General features: G+C 46.6%; 1 protein-coding gene across 5 annotated transcripts in view; it reads left to right on the top strand.

The window, feature by feature from the left end:
• Positions 1 to 681: 681 nt before the first annotated feature.
• Positions 682 to 16,948, top strand: part of VWA2 (von Willebrand factor A domain containing 2) — a 29,796-nt gene continuing 13,529 nt past the window's right edge. For 2 of the 5 annotated variants that reach the window (XR_010473427.1, XM_065066935.1), the window contains exons 1-6: positions 926 to 1,041; positions 6,926 to 6,984; positions 7,624 to 7,698; positions 9,646 to 9,779; positions 11,725 to 11,834; positions 16,544 to 16,738. Coding sequence is in view for 4 of the 5 variants with exons in the window: in XM_065066935.1 (XP_064923007.1) it covers positions 6,936 to 6,984; positions 7,624 to 7,698; positions 9,646 to 9,779; positions 11,725 to 11,834; positions 16,544 to 16,738 (563 nt within the window). In the remaining variant the exon portion in view is untranslated. Of the gene's footprint in view, positions 757 to 925; positions 1,042 to 6,924; positions 6,985 to 7,623; positions 7,699 to 9,645; positions 9,780 to 11,090; positions 11,216 to 11,724; positions 11,835 to 16,543; positions 16,739 to 16,948 lie in introns of those variants that run through there. The other 3 variants (XM_065066936.1, XM_065066938.1, XM_065066937.1) reach the window with 3 other exon arrangements.

Here is a 16,948-nt window from a genome sequence, read left to right as displayed (position 1 = left end):
GGTTTGGGTGCTGCATGCCTGTGGCACGGCTCACCTTGTGTCTGTCCTTGCTGTGAGTTCCTGCATTGCTCAGCTTTCAAGGGTAAGGACTGTTGACGGTGAGCACAGGGGGCACCGCATGTCCCGCTGGAGAGAAGTGAAAAGCAGAGTAAGGAAAGCTGATCTAGGAATGGGATCTGCTACTTCAGTACAGTTTCTGTTGGGGAATAATTTTATTACTAACTTAAATTCCAGTTTATTCTTAAAAATGTAGCTATTTAGAATTCCAAAATACATGAACTTAACGCTTTTCAAATAACATTGACTCGTAGAGTTCTTTTCTGCTTCTACAGTTGCACATCTTCAGGTGTAAAAATAAGAAAAACCACATTATTTTTAAAATTGGCTGTCAATTATTCCTCTAGGTGTAGCAGGTTTGTATATGGCACTTTCGGTCTCATGGAGTAAGTTACTTTATGGCTGTTGGTGGCGCAAGATAACGTGCAGTCTGTGGTTTTATTTCTGCCTGTCCCGGGGTGCTGACATCTGCTGTACTTGGTCTATTGGATGAGCAGTCACAGCACTGTGACTCTTAGATGTCGCATAGAGGTTTTGGGTTTTTTTTTTTTCCCTCTAAATCCTGATTGCAAACGGCAGGATGTGATGATGAGGAGAGGCTGTTGCAGCTGAACGCTATAACTCCAGGTGTGAATGAGGCTGCTCACAAACCCATCAGGTGCGCAGGGACCGCGCAACGCCGCGTCTTGCAGGGAAAAGGTACAACGCGACTCAAGCCGCTGTTTGTTGCTTTTTTGCCCTCCTTTTTCAGTCGATAACATGGTACACCTCTGGCTCGGGGGCTGGGGGCCGCGTGGGACAGCAGAGGAGCTCGGAGCTGCCCCGCGGGGCCGGAGCCGCGGCCCCCCGCTCCTCCCCCGGCGGCCGCCCCCTCGCAGCCGCAGCCCGGCGGGGGCGGGCGGGCCGGGGCCGCGGAGCCCGGGCGAGCACATGGGCGGGCCGGGGCGGTGCTGCCGAGCGGGACGAAGAGCTGGTTGTGCCCGGGTGAGTGTTGCCGGGGCGGGTCGGGGGGTCTCAGCCCGGCGGCCGTGAATCTTTCCTGGTTCCTCCGGGGGGCGGCGGGACAGCGCTAGTGCGGCGGGCATCGTGGAGCCCGTGTGATGGTGGAGGGCTCCCAAGAGCCCCGTTGCTGTGCCGGCGCCTCGTCCCAGGTCGGAAGACCTGGCAAGAGGGGCAGGGTGAGCCCCAGCCGCTGTGTCTTGCCTATAGTGCTACTGGGAGCATAAGCTTTGCTCCTATACTCAGTAAAGGGGATTTTGGTTATTAAAGTAACAAAAAAAAAAAACCCCACCTAGGAAACCAGCCCTAGCCCATGCTGTAATGCTTTAATTGACTTGTTTCTAGCAGTCTTGGTGTGCAGCCAGGGGAAAGAGCTGAACTTGCCAGGGCAGGCTTTCAGACAGGTTGTGTCTCACGTCCTGAGTGAAAACCTTTCTGCAGAAAGACACAAAGGCAACTCGATCAAGCAGGGGCTGAAGGGCCTGGAACGGTATCTATAATATGCCCAGGCACTTGCACTTAATTTAAGAAATGAGAGTAGCTTCTGGCTTTGAGTACCTGGCAACAGTGGCTTTTCCTGATGTGGTCTAAGGGTTCCCAGCTGTGCTATAAACTCATGCACCTGTGAGCAAGTCACTTTGTTGCTCTGCACCTTGGTTTCCGTGTATGTTAAAGAGGAATGAATATCCTTATCCAGTAGCCTGGAAGGGAAAGAAAACAGGGAGGTAGCGGGGAAAACGTGAACAGACGTTAAAATGTGACCTGGAAATTGTGAAAATTATCTTATGGAGGCTTCTGCTAACTTGCCTCCCATTTTGCTTATTTTGTGTAAAGAAGACAAGGCATCACCCGAGATAAGTCCCCACATATAACCACGTTTCCCCATTTTCTTCAGAGAGGCTGTGTGTGTTCTGACCCATGCCTTGTGCGCTGTGCTGGCATAGTTAACCACATCACCTTCCGTTTGTGTTCCTGAAGATGTCCAGATTTTCTGGGAAGAGTCTAAGAGGAATAAATAGATTAAATTACTTAGAAAGACATCTATTTTAACTTTACCCCAGTTCTGCAGAAAAATCGTATGGAAGATTCTCACTTTCTAAAGCACCTTTGGGAAAGGCCTGCAGACCTCTGTCCTGAAAACACATGCAACCAACTGGCTTACCAGGGTGGAATTCCTCCTCCTCTGCAGTCTTGGGTGTTGGGGAAGGACAGACTAGAGGTTTGTTTCCTCAAGGGGAAGGCTTGTCATTGCAATCTTTAAGTCCTTATTCCTGCTTGTGGTATTGTGAGGTTTGTCCTTCTAAGCCAGCAAGCAGGTTCCTGTAGTTTGAGGCCTGGCTTCATTAACAACCAGCTTGGTGGTCTTTGGCCGGTGGTTTGCTTCTGCCACAGGCAGGGAGCTCCCATTCTATCTTGTGAGACAAGGTAACAAACCTATAGTCTTTCTTCTGGGAAGCTTTTGGACAAATGCATCAGTATGATGTGGTGGTACATCTAAGGAATAAAGCAGAGGTGTCATCTTGCTGATGTGCACAAAGCTGCCTGCTGCAAGGGAGCAGGGAGCGGGATCCCCTCCCACCTTGTTCTTTGGGAACCATCCACACCTGCTTGCAGTGCAGGTAGATCCGTGGTTGATCCACCTCGGGTGTGGATGTTTCTGGCTGGTACAAGGCAATGCAGGCACCCAGCTGCAGCCTTCCCATATTCACAGAGCTCAGGGTGGCGAGGGGTGACAGGGGACAGTTACAGTAATTTTAGCAGAACCCATAGACTTGAATTAGCAGTTCTTAGCAGGCTGTGTGGCCAAGTTATCTGTTTTCTTTCATAACTTAAATGTAATGGTATTTTTTGCTGATTTATTTTCCTGTGCTGCCGTTGGTGTGCACAGATCATTGTACCCTTTTTCACAGAGCATTTCTTCCCAGCGTTGCACTAGCTGCCAGCTGCGATGCTGAGGCAGGTGCTGGGTGGTCTGGCATGTAGCACCCAGCAAAGGATAAAAAAAGAGGAGATGTTAATAGGAACACTCCCGTTGTTCTAGCCACAGGCAAAGACAGTAGCGTGAGCGCTTCTGTCAGAACAAACTACACAGTTCAGCTTAGCACAAGCTCTTGGGTCAGGAAAGTGTCTCTTGTTCTGTAACGCATGGGTCGAACAGGACCTGATCTGCAGTGTGTTGATTTTGACAGTACCCCATGTAAGCACTGCTGCACGATCAAAGTCTTTTTATGTACAGAAGCCCTTATTGCATGAGGGAAAAGCGCCTGTCAGAACTGTTATCTGCTGCAGAACTAGGGGGAGTGGAATAAACAAGCTGGTTTTGCAGAATATCTTACAGAAATTTAATCTTGTTTATCACTTGGAGAAGAAAAATGTCGAAATTTGTGATGTTTGCTTTAAGGAGAAGTTAAACATTCCCCTGTCATCTTCCTCCCCTTCAGTTTCAAGTGGGCAGAGGGGATGCCTGGAGTTCCCAGTAGAGGTGTCCCACTGCCTCCAGACCTGGGCAAGCAATGAAAGTAAAATTTACTATGAAAAATATAGTTTTTTGTTGCAAGCCATGTCTCTGAGATGAGAAGAGGTGCTAATGAATTAAAGCAACTGAATAGTACTTTTAAGTATCTTTCTTCTTGTCTCAATAGAGGAGTAACATTTGCCCCAAGGCGGTGTACATGATGCTAACTGTTCTGATAACTGTCTGTAGAAATGGGGTGTGTTTGTATGGTTATACACAGGATAGCATCTCGTCATGGTGTTTCATGCCAGGCAAGTTTTGCAAGGTACTGCAAGCCTGTTTCCTTTTCTTACAAAGCCACCAGCCCACGGTATTTTTTGGATCCTCTCTCACCCAGGCGCTTGGCCCGTTGTAGGCAAAGCTGTGCTGCTGGACCTGCGTCCACATCCAGGTGACTACGATGGCCGCTGGTGTTGAGTTCAGTCTGTGCTTTCAGGTCCAATTTGGTTCTGTCTCATTAGTAAGAACAAACAAGCTCAGATGTTTTGCAGATGGTGAAAAACATGTTGGGAAGATGCTTGTCAAGAAGAGCTTTTCCCCCCTCTACCTCTCCCCTCTTCTGTCTCACTCCTCCAAATGAGGTATTCATGGTTACACTCTTAGCTCTACATAAGTCATCATGATATTTATGTGGCCAAGTGACAATCTGGGTACAAAAAAATGGGAGTTTTGACTGAGTGTGATTAAAAAATAAATAAATAAAATTGACCCAGTACTAAGGCAGACATTTTTGAAATTCCCTTTCTTGATGACCAGGAAGATAAAATGAAAAGGTCCTTCACATACCTCCCCATCCCGCAGCAAAGCTGCTGTCTGAAGTTGCTTGGTTGCTGCTAATCCTGGGCTGATGGTGATGAGCAGTGGGTGATGATGAAGGTTTCTTTCAATTCCTGCTGCTGGGAGTCTGGCTGGGCTGAAAAGCAAAGAATTCATCCTGCAAGTGAGTTGATTTAAGCCCAAGATAAGGCTGAATTGTAAAAACATCTCAACCTGTCTATGTTTTATATGAAAACAGCCTGAAATCTCCTCACACCTGTCACATCTGGTGGCAAGCAGAGACTTGTCCTCCTTTGGGTATTGTGTGCTCTGGAATTAGCTCCTAGAAAGCCTGTCCTGGGGCTATGGCAAAAGGATGACCTTACCTCCCTGGCATGTCCCAGGGGTTGAAGCTGCTGAGGGACACAAGGGCTTCCTTGATGAAATCGTGTTGTATGTTTTCTCCCTTTGCTTAAGCAATCTGGGGATCTGTTAATTTGACAGTACAGTCTGGTTGGGGGTGTTGAGAGGACACGTTGGAAGGTGGTGCTGGTGAAGCACCTGGAGCTCGGTAAAGAACTGCAAGACACAGCGTTATTGTGTCTATAATCCCTTTGACGCTTATTAAATCCCATCTCCCTTTTGGACGTGTGCAGGTAACTGAGCATGAGCTGTTACAGGTATCTTGCCTTGTCTGCTGTGAGGTGCAGGCAGCTGCATGGGCTTAACGGGCCCTTGCCCTGTCCAAGCTTGTCTGGGATGGGGCCCAGATGTTCTGTTGGCAGAGGAAGGGTCAGAGGCTGATGATGCTCTGGTACAAAACTTCAGGTGTCTCGCCCATTCTTCTGAAGAGACTGCCTAGGTGAGAAGTTTCTGTTGCTTAAAGCTTGGCTTATGTCCTGGGCTTTAAAGTTTTTCATATTCCTGGGAGTACCCCTGTGTGTTGATAGGGTCTTCCCACCTACGGGACACAGGGACGCTGACACCCAATCTCAAAGAACTGAAAACTGCTGGCATCTCGCCTCCTCACTGAACATTAAATCCAAGGTCAAACAATGGGTTCAATGGGTTCAAACTGGAACACAAAAGGTTCCACTTAAATTTGAGAAGAAACTTCTTCTCAGTGAGGGTAACAGACACTGGACCAGGCTGCCCAGGGGGGTTGTGGAGTCTCCTACTCTGCAGACATTCAAACCTGCCTGAACACCTTCCTGTGTAACCTCATCTGGGTGTTCCTGATCCAGCAGGGGGATTGTACTGGCTGAGCTTTTGAGGTCCCTTCCAATCCCTGACATTCTGTGATTCTGTAATAAGGCACTGCTGGGCTCCTTCCTCTGACTAGTGTGTCCTTCTTGCAGGAGCCAGCGTGCAGAGACGTGTCCAAGGGTGACAGCAGTGGCTGGTTGGATGGGGACAGGCAGTGGGGGTCCTGTGGGACACCCTGGTAACCCATTTGTGACCCCTGCTGCCCTGATGCGTCAGGTTTGCCAGATTACACTTCCAAAGAATTGGCATCTGGCGTGATGGGAGGAAACCTGTTCTGGTGACATCACTAACAAGTATCGGTTCTTCCCAGCAGATGATTAAATAATCATTTGCTGCAGAGAAAAGTATTTCCTGAGAAAAAGTCTTCTCTATTTGCTTGGGAAAACAATAGGTTAATAGAATTGGTTATCAAGAAATGCACTTATTTGTCTTGAGCTGCGTGATGGAAATCTGCTTTTGCAATGAGAGAGGCAGAGTCCCAGCCTAAATCTGGTCAGATTTGCTCTGTGCTTTTAATCTGGAGGAAAAATAAATATACGTGACTTAAACAGAAAGCCAAGGCCTCTACCAGACACGCTTGGTTTAAATTTGGGCATGCTTGGAAGTGTCACTGAAGTCCTCTTATGATGTGACAGCAGCCTTTTTAATTTCAAAGGAAAAATGAGCAGAAAATTGACTTTGCTGGACACTTACTCATAGAAAACGCCTCCCCAGAAAGCCGGTCCTCAGCAAATGTAAGGCATGGAAGAGCCTGTGCTTGAGTGTTGTTGAAGACCCATGATGAGGACGGGCAGCAGCGCTGGCCGAGGTGTGGGACAGGTCCCCTCTGCTGTGCTGCACAGCGGGGACGTCTCAGCTGGACCCCGAGTGATGGTGGGGTCGCGGGGACGTGGCTCTGCCCTGTCCTGGGGGAACTCCTGAGGAGCTGTGTCTGGATCTCCACCAGCTCCCCAGGAGCAGCAGGGGCCCAGTGAGACTCGGCTTTGAGAGGAAGGTGCAGGAAGGGACCAGAGTTGATTCTGGGTGGCTGTGGAGGGGCAGGGAGGAGGGGAGGTTGAGCAGTCCCTCCCCTCCAAAACTTGTTTTCTCTGCTTTTGATTGAACAGGAGATGAGTACACAGGGAGACTTTATTTTCTCTCATCCCCTCATTTTCCTTTTTTTTTCCTTCTATCTGTTTCCCACCCTTCTCCCCAGGGTAGGAGTTGCTTTTGCCTCTCACACAGAACGTTTAACTCGTCACACACGACACGCGGTACAGATATGATCAACTGCAGGTAGAGAAACTCACTTTAGAAATTAAATTAATATTCCCCTCTTTTTTTTCCCTTCAGATTTGTGACCATGAACCTCTTGTCATTTGAGTCCGCCTGCATTTTCCTGCTTCCCCAAGGTATGTGGAACGTTGTCATTTTGCATCAGCGGTTTCTGTCTTAGATGCTTCCCTGTCTCTGTCTGGAGTTCTTCATTCTGAGGAATGAGAGCCAAATTGGTGCCTTTTTGGGAGTTTTATGGATAAACCTCTGAAACGTAGATTCACACAGAAGGGGAGAAAATAATACCTGGAGAAACAGCTTTTCTGGTAATTCAGACACATGTTACTGATTTTTACGTGAAGTGTCTAATTGATATGGGAAAAGCTGATGTTACGGTGACATAAAGTTCGTCAATTTCTCCAGTGCAATTATTTGGTGTCTCCAGGTCTTATGACTGTAATCTTTGAAGCCTAATCCTGGCCTAGCTCTCATTCCTGCTCTGTGTCCCTGCACACAGTGAGCAGAGGGACCGTCCTCCCGTGTGCTGGAGTCAGGTCCTTGGCCTTGCTCCTGCTCTGTGTCCTGGGTAGAAGGAATTTCCTCCCGTAGATCCTGTCTGACACTGTGCTGTGTCACTAAGTTATCTTCTGCAAGTGTGAAAGCTATACAGCAAAACAGTGGTTTTGCTGCTATAGGTGCTACAGTTTCAAGCCTGCGTGCCTTTTTTTTAAGGCAATTTCTAGTGTCGATGGTTGATTATCTGTTTGATCCCACAGTTTTGCTGGTGTTGGGTATTCAAGAAATTCATACTGACCAGGAGATGATCGGCAAGATCTCAGCTGCTGGCCAGCGTAAGTTTGTTTTTTAAAGCAAGCCTTTTCTGTTTTTTGAATTCCTTTTTTTTCTTGCTGTAGTGTTTGTGTTGGTGCTGGGTTTTTTGGTGTGTTTTTTTATGATTATTATTTATTTATGTTATTTTTTGGACCCCATTCAGTCTGTAAAGTCCACAGCAATGCTCTGACAAGCACAGCGTTGTGGCAGCTTCTGCACTAGCCCGGCTTTTCCCCTCGGTGGTATCAGCTCTTCTGGGATGCTGACCTACTCTGTTTTGCCCAAAATTGGCTATTTGCCAACTGGCTGGTGTTCCTGACGGTTCCTTCAGAGACTGTTTCAAGCAATCCTGATTCAAGGAGCTGTGTTTAATTACAGACTTGATTCACGACCAGACCTCTCATGTGGCTGATTTAATCAGGCTGTGAAGCCAGCACCAGCCACGATGCTGTGAGCAGGGATGACTGGGCTCTGGCTGGCCAGCAGACCATGGTCACCCACAGCTCTCATGATATACATGCAATCAGTTACTTATAGACTGTATTATATTCTCCTGCTAGCCTTTATTTACTTTTGTTTGTCTGTCAAGTGATATATTAGTGTTTTTCCTATGCCGGGCATACCCTGCAGCCCCATCCCATAGCACCATGTTACAGCTCAGACTTTGCACCCTGGTGTACTGTATTTGGGCATTTCTCACCAATGCACATCACTGAGAGCCCTTTAGTGGTCTGCAGACACCCTGCTCACAGGTCTCTGCTGTGGCCATGCACCAGCGCAGCTGCAACACGGAGGTTCCCCACTCCTCGTACCACTGAACTTCAGAACGACCTCAAGACCATTTCTCCATCCCAACCCATGGTGGGATGGGGGCATGGCATTTTTCTCTGTGAATGCTTGGGCAGGCAGCTGGGTTGTTGCATCTCCACGTTCAGATGAGCTGTGAGGACAAGGTCGATGAGCCGGGATGGTGCTGGCAGGGCTGTGCTCCAGGCCAGGGCTGGCTGCCCTGTTTGAGAACCAGTGACCCAGAAGGGAATGCTTTACAACTTTCAATCCCTCATAATCTGGTGGTAGAAAACCCTAATTATAAATTCAGGTTTTTGCTAGCAGGAATGATTTGGAAAAAAAGTAGTGATAATAAAAAGATGGTGATAATAATGGGGATAGAGAAAAGGCATGGGCCAGAAGGGCTCTGAAAAGGTTGGTGTGCTTGCTCCCTGCATTGAGCTTGTGGATTTGGTTTCCCTTCAGACTGGTTCTGGTAAATGCTGCAGACGTGACTTTAAAATGTCTCTGTAAATGCTTTGAAAATGTCTCTCCAGAGCCTGCAGACTGCCTGTTTTTTTTTGCCAGTGAAATTACGGGCTTTCACTGCAGCATAAGCGCCTCAGGAACTTGGAAGCAGTCGTGTTCATGCAGGCGGGGTGACACAAGGACATATCTCTGAAGATGGGATAAAAGGTGGATTTTTGTGAAGAGCGTTTCTGTCAGTGCCTCGGAGCTGTTCAGAGAGTCTGTGTTTAGAAAAATAAGAGTGTGTCTTGAAAAATGTGCTGCAGATGAAACACATCTGGCTCTGTGGGACTCTGTTTGCTTTGCAAACGCCTCAGGATTCGTGTCCATGCCCTGGGGTGGGAGAGGCCACAGGTCCTGTCGGCACGGCCACTCGCTCCACGGTTAATGGTGTCGCTGCATCGGCTCACTGGAGTTGTTCTTGTGGTTTCACTGAGCTGCTAAAGCCAGGCTGGGGACCCCAATCTCAGGTCAAAGTCTTGCAGCCTGTGCGGGCTGGGCTGACACTTGTGCAGAGCAGGGGTGCAGGAGGGCTTTGGGTTGGGAACACCCGACTGCCCCAGTCTGTCCTTAGCAAGCCTGTTTGTCTGAGCTTTCTGCTGTTGACTGTCTGCTCCCAGAAAATGACGCTAATAAAGTGCAGTTTCGCAGTGTCTATGTTTTTCTCCTAGTGATGCAGTGCTCGGCTTCCTTAGATGTCCTTTTCCTCTTGGACGGCTCCTACAGCATCGGCAAAGGAAGCTTTGAAAGGTCTAAGCACTTTGCAGGCAAGCTCTGTGATGCCTTGGACATCCATCCAGACAGGGTGAGTGTCAAGAATGTCTCATTTTAGTTTCAAACAGGTTGACAATGTGTGAAAAGGCCAGTGATAACATGCTGAGTGGAACTGCAAAATTCAACCTAGCAGCCAGCATGGGACTAGGGTATTTATTCAGAAAGATGCAGTGGAGCTTTGTGAAGCAGTGTGGTTAGAGAACATTAATTGATTTTTCACATATTTTAAGAAGTTCCATTTGGTCTTGAGAAAAGACATAATAGAATATATAGAGAATTGGATAGAATATATATAGAATTGGATAGAATATAAACAGAATAAAATATTCAATAATCTTTCAAGTTAAAGTTTATGATTTTTTTTTTTTTTACCAAGTTTTATTTAAGTTTGGATGCTTATAGTTTAAAACGGTCAGATCTTTTTGTTGTTTTTCCCTGGAAAGTTGCAGAATTAGTCTCTGACAAGTTGATCACCTTTCTGTACAGATGTAAATGATACAGTCTGCTTGCTCTGCTTCTCCTCAAAGGTCTCTATTCTAAAATAAGCCAAAAGGGCAGAAGGAAAGGAGTTCATTGCAAGGCACCAGCCACATACCAAGGCAGATGGGGATCTGTATGCTGCTGTAGGTCTCCAAAATGTCATTGCACTCCCTACCTGCTAGTGGTGCAGAGCACTTCAGTGCTGGTGCTCAGCAGGGAAGAGCAGAGGACTGGTCAGCTGGGGCTGCTGGATGTGACAGACGTGAGGTCTCTGTGTAGCAGGACCAGGAACCTGAGGCAGGACAGAGGGTGGGTCTGGGGGTGCTGTGGCTTTGAGGACCCCTGGTCCATGTGTGGCTCTTCAGAGAGTTCTGGCAGCCCGGGAACAGAGACAGGACTTGTGTTTGCTCCTGGTTCCCACATCAGGGATGCTTAGGCGTGTACCCAAAATCCTCGTCCAGACCAACCGCTACCACTGCTCCAGGTCCTAAAATCGAAAGCTGCTGTTCTGCCCCTGTTGCAGGGTCCCTTGGAAGCTGAAATCACCCTTCCCCTCCATAATTTTCTCACCTAAGAAATATTTCACCCTTCAGATCTCAGATTGCAGCCGTACAGCACGGGCAGCTTTCCGCAGCCTGGGCAGTGATCGTGAGGAGATAAACAGTGTGTGCGAGGCTTTGAGAGGTGCTGGGTGGCTCAGGTTAAATGGATGTTCCCTTTTGTGGCTCATACTAAATAGACACCAAGTAGAGACTTTCATCTAGGAACCAACTGCAACATAGGCTTAGGCAAAAGAATTTGAACCTTTAATAATTGCAGATTTGCGGGGTTGTGTGGGTTTTGTTTTGTTTTGTTTTTCTAGGTACCATCCTTCCTCTGCTCTTTCTCTTAATCCGCATGTAGACCGGACTGAAAATTGTTAGCCTTTTCACCTTTGAAGTTGTCAAGTTCCATAAATCGTCTTGTAAGGCTTCTGTGAAATATTCTGTATGTATTGCCCAAAACAGACATTTTAGTTTGTTTGCATTTTTCAGGCATTTTCAACTATAGAAAATGGTTTCAGAGGAGGTAGTGGAAAAATAATTGCTTTGTGTTGCTACTGTGCTCAGTGCCAGAGGGAGCTGCTTTTGGTAATGGGAAGGTTGCCTGCGCAGTGTATAAAAGGCTTGGTATAAGAGGTGTTATTTATAAACTTACTGTCCTTGAGGCTACTAGCTGCTCTGAATGGGTAAATATAGATCTTGAGCTGCCTGCAACTGCAGCAGCGGCTCCTGTTGTTTGCGCATGAACTTTTTTTGCTTTGCTTATAGTATGTATAGGTAGTGCTGTGGTTTATGCTCTTTTTCTCTTTTTTTGAAGTTCATTTTGACTGCCAATGGCTCAACATGCAAAGCAGTGTTTGTCTTGGTCCAGTATAGTGCTCCCAAATCTGTAAACTGATCAAAATGGTAAAAGTCTCACAGGCGCCTTTCACATCCTTTAACCTTTTCTTTTAGGTCCGCGTGGGAATGATACAGTTTAGCTCAACTCCCCACCTTGAATTCCCACTGGATTTGTATCTAACCAAACAAGAAGTGAAAGAGCGAATCAGGACGATTGTGTTCAGGTCAGCTTATTTTACAGCTTTTCTCTTTTTCTGGGCTATGAATGATCCCTGGACTGGTTTTTGAGGTGCAGACTTCTCACCTCTGCTGTGCATACACCAGCCTGATGCCCCCAGGCAGGCGGTGGATGAACGCTGTCTGTGGTCCATAATCCACGGTCTGCTAAAAACATGCAACCTCAGTGAAAGCTGATGAGGGAGAAAGTTTTCAGTGTCCATGATATAACGTGGTAAATAAGGGAGAGTTTTCCGTGACCATCCTGGCCAGTTTTTCTGACCATTTGTGCCATAGGTGGGTGAGATCCTTCCAGGGAAAAGCAAGCGTGGTGTTCCCACGTGGCTGAGCAGAGCAGGACAGTGTGCATCTTCGTTTTTTGGTGGTTACAATTTCCTTTGTCCTGTGAGGTAGCAATGAATTTTGATATCTGTACCTATCTGTCTGCTGAATTCAAGAGGATCAGGTTTTCAGACGGAAACCTTTGTTCTTCCTGAGTGTTAAGACTTGGATGTCTTCCCACGACCTCAGGAAACGGAGACAGAAGCCCAAAGAAACACTCTCCTTAGAACCTCTCAACATCCAGACTTTTCATCTCCAAGAAATATATTTAGATCCGCAAAGAATCTGACAGCTACCTCAATATAACACTTGTTTTGATGAGAGAAGAGGTATCTGTATGGCCTGTGGGTATCTGCTCGTTTGTTAGCTGAGCCGCATTAGGGCTAAAGGTTAGCTTGGCGTTTCTCATCTATGTCTGATGCTCTCAGCTTGATGTGCACATCACAAGCAGATGTGATCACTTGATTTTTTTCAAGCAAGATCGGGTGATTGGATTTTGCTGTGTTGCTTTCGATAAGTTTATCAACTCAAGAAAACCTCTTGTGTAATGTTATAGGAAAAACTTAGCAGAAAGCAAGAGACATTCCTGCTCTTTGGCTGTTGGTTAAAAGTCTGTGAGAGCAGAGAAAGTGAAGCAGTGTTTGGTGTCTGGCACTGAAACTCCTTGATGACAGCACATGGACGCTGACAGATCAAACAGAAATAATGCCCTTGTGCTCGGCTGTTTCATCTTGTTTAAATGAAAAGCTGACATTTTCAAAATAGATAAAATAGGGATGGATTCCAGTTGGTTTCTGAAAAAAACGGGGTGTTCGACGTCTCGGTTGAGAGGCTCCTTGATGTGTTTCTGATGAGACTTTGGCCATTGAGACATTTCCCAGCTTCAGCCCTGTGCTCTGGTGTGGAGGTGAGAGCGTTCAAAAGGCAGCGGTATTGGACTGGAGTGAAGCTTTTGTGATTTATTGAGACACTGCCGGTCTCTCTTTGTGAATTCTGTCCAAATAGCTTTTGAGTTCGTTGACCAATTTCAACCAATTTTCAGGGTAATCTGGGAAGCGAAATTTCTTATTAATTTCTTTCATGCAAGTCAATGGCTGGTTACAGGAGAAAAACCTTCTTAGTGCTGTTCCTGAGGAAAGGCAGCAGATAAAGTCCGCAACTCCTTTGGCTTCAGAAAATCCTTATTGGAGTAATAATGCCTTAAACGCATATTTGCTGTGTCAAAAACCAGCAAACCTCCAAATGCAAATTGATAAGAAACTGAATGTAATGAGCTTTGGTGTAGAGTTTATTAACATTTTTTTGAATCCTTAGGATTCACACAGGCACAGCTTACTGAGTTCATCAAGATTTAGTCGTCAAACTGACTGCACAATGTATTTTCCCTCATGCACATCACTTTTCACTGAAGTGTCTGACAGCTACTGACAGCTGGTCAGGAAGAGGCAGATTTGGACATGCAGTGAACACATGGTCATTGAGGGTGCTTTGGAATGGTGGAGCGCTGAGGAGGAAGCACCCAAAGAATGAAGTTCTAAAGAAAAGGGCCTAGGAGGTACTGAAGTAACAAGTTTATGTGAAAATCAGAGGATAGACAGAAAAGAATGAACTTGGGCATGGTCAAATGCTTTTTTAGAGCAAGCAAATCCAGTGTTAAAACAAAGGAAAGATGTTCAGAAAGGAAAATGGCATGTATTTGTGTCAAAAGAGCTGAAGGAGAACGTGATGCCTCCAAGGAAACAGTAACACTTGTGGTTGGATCCGCCTTGCTTACTCTGGATAGAAATAAAAGCAGACCTAAAAGGCAATCGTAGGAAGTGATTTACAAGACAGGTTCTTCGACAGAATTAGAAGACAGCTGGAAATGTCTCCTCTGATCTGGTGGCTTAATTATCAACAGGTCTGGAGCGTGTTCCTGGCAAAGCTGGGCTCTCTCTGGTGTCAAACATCCAGCCAGGGATGGCACATTAGAGAACTCTCACAATGTGCGGGTGGAGGACTACCAAGAAAGAAAGAGACTCGTGTCCATGCAGGATTTACCCTTCTGAAATTAGCTGTTGTTTCACCCTTCAACAACAAGAAGAGACGATGTGCTGTAGGCAGGGATCAAAGCTGGCTACAACAGCTGAAGAACTTGCAGTGCAGGTTGCCCTCAGTTTTTACAGTGGAAGAAAGGCTTTTGCCCGCTGTGTTGTGTTGCAGCAAGGTCACAGCCTGGCGATGATTGAGTGGGGAACATGGGTGGTTGGTGTGAAGCTTCAGCTGGTTGTGTCTGGTGGGTGTCAGCAGGGGCTGGGTGCCTGGCTGGCCAAAGTCTGAGCGTGGGAGGCAGATGGGGAGTTGTGGCAGCCAGGATCCAGCTGCACAGTCTACCAAACCTCACTCTGCAAGACAGAAGTGAGAGACCTCTTGCTTCCCTTCCAAGGTCTCTGTTAGGTTACCCATGGCTTTTAGTAAAATCTTCGGTGTTTGACTCATAATGTAATCATTCCTGCCTCAGCATGACAGAGATTATCATTTTATATATCATGTTTGATGACATTTCATGGTAAGTGGAACATGGAGCCCAGTCTTGTGTATACATCAATAACAGTCATTTGAAGTCTTGAAAGCAGAGGACAGTCCCTGCCCCACAATGCTCACTAGCAAGAATCATAGAAATAACAGCTAGAGTAAATGTGCAGCCCAGAAAAAGCAATCACATCTTGTCCTTCCCCTCCTAGACCTTTGTGTATGGATAGCACTCCTCTTTTTATTCCCTTCTGCTGTATTTTCAGCACCCTCTGCAATGAGGGGCTCCTTCCCAGTTCACATCCAGTATGCCATCACCAAAGGGACAGTGGCACTGTGTGGACACTGGCAACATCCCTTCCTGCCTGCACCGAGCAGCTCTTGTCTTGGGTGCACTTGTCTGCCAGAGGGACCTGACCTCTCGTGTCCCTCCCCGGGCCTCTGTGCTGATGTGCAGGACACCTCTCAACCACCCAGCTCCAGTGTCTACGGGCTCAGCAGGGCAGGCAAGTTTTCAGGTTAAAGAGGTGTCCAGTATTCAGCAAATCTCATTTTTTAATAATCTTGTAAGAAATGAGTCTCAGGATTTCTAAAGCATCTTTGAGTGAAGCTGTTCCCTGGCAAGCTGTAGCTAATTTTCCTTGCTGCTTTTCCTTGGGAGTTATTGCACAGCTCCAAGGCTTGGTCTGCCATTCCCCAACACTTGGCAGCAGTCCGTCTTACCTGCTGATTTATGACACTAATGGAATATGCTGCCTTTGGCATCCAAGTCCTCATGTCGGTTTAATACCTTGCTACTGGGAGGATTGCTGAGTATTGAACTAATTGCTTTCTACCTCAGAAACATTTCATTCTCCAGGGCAGAATTCAAGGGCTGCCAAAATATTGAGGTAGCTGGCTCTTGTCTCCAAAATGAGAATTGAGGGGCACAGCTTGTGTGAATGTCAGTGGCTGGTGCACCTACCCTGTCATACCAGCAATGCTAGTGAGCAGTATGAGGGTTTTGCTTTTAATTGAGTTTAGCATGAATTTAGACAACTGGAGCATCAGGTGGCTTTTCTGAATGTTTACTTTCCTATCATAAAACGTACTGGTGAAGCCCTGAAAAAAAAAGCGTGCCTTGTTTTCAGTCCTTCCGAGTTTCCAGGTGTACACTAAGAAGCTTTCAGCATTTGTATTTCCAGGAGCTTTGCTACAGGGTGAGCAAATGGCTTTTTGTAGAGAATCAAATTAACCTGCAGATCAACCAGGGAGGAAAAGGCACAGACTTTCTGCACACTGCTGGACTGCAGACTATCAGTTACAAGGTGGGACACGGAGCTCCATGCCTTGGCTTCTGGTCTGAGAACAGCAGAAGGTCCCATGGAAGAAAAGGGATGATATGTGCCAAGAAGGTACAGGACATTGATGTGTCAAGAGGAAGAAAGAAAACCACTTTGAGATGCTGGTCTTTGTCCATTTTGCCCACTTGAACTGTACAAGAGGTTGTTGTTAAGCAGCTTTTCCACACAACTCTTAAAGAAGTGAGCACAGTTTTCAGATGGAAAAACAGAAGCAGTTGAGTCATTTGTCAAAGCTGGAAATAGGTATCTGAGAGCTGTGATTCCTGCTTCAATTGTAGGAACGCTCTAGCGGAGAATGCTCTGGGTTGGAGATAAGGAAGGGTGGATGGGGTCTATGGGTAGGAAGAGATTAAGAATGACAGGATTAGACAACTCTGTGGATGTGTTCTGTGGCAACAGGCAGAAATGTACTAAGCTCCCCACTACCAGAGGGTGAAAATTTGAAGATAAGATGGTAAATTCAATAACAGGAGAAGAGCTTTGATTTCTGCTTTTCTGATTTTTATCTCCTTTCTTTCTAGAGGTGGGAGCACAGAGATAGGTCGAGCTCTGAAGTATATTCTACGCAAAGGATTCCCTGGTGGCAGAAACTCAAGTGTCCCTGAAGTCATGATCATCATTTCGGATGGAAAGTCCCAGGACAGCACTGCAATGCCTGCAATGCAGGTGAAGGAGAGACACATCATGGTTTTTGCAGTGGGAATCAAGTTTCCAAGGTAGGAAACTTTCTACACAGCTGGAAATGGAGGCCCAGCTAGGCAAATGGCAAGTCCTAGTGAGTCAGGCATGGTCTTCTGCTAGATATGAATTTTGGAAAGAGAAAAGCAGAATTTGGAGAGTAGTGTAATTTTGGAGTAAACACTAATTTGGTTTTTGGTGTACAGAAGGACCAGAGCGGGTGAAGGAAGCTCTTCCACTAAGTGGAG

This window comes from Columba livia, chromosome 6, assembly GCF_036013475.1.
Source record: "Columba livia isolate bColLiv1 breed racing homer chromosome 6, bColLiv1.pat.W.v2, whole genome shotgun sequence".
Classification (NCBI taxonomy): domain Eukaryota; kingdom Metazoa; phylum Chordata; class Aves; order Columbiformes; family Columbidae; genus Columba; species Columba livia.
Note: the sequence above shows the minus strand (reverse complement) of the source record. Positions and strands in the feature narration are given on the sequence as shown.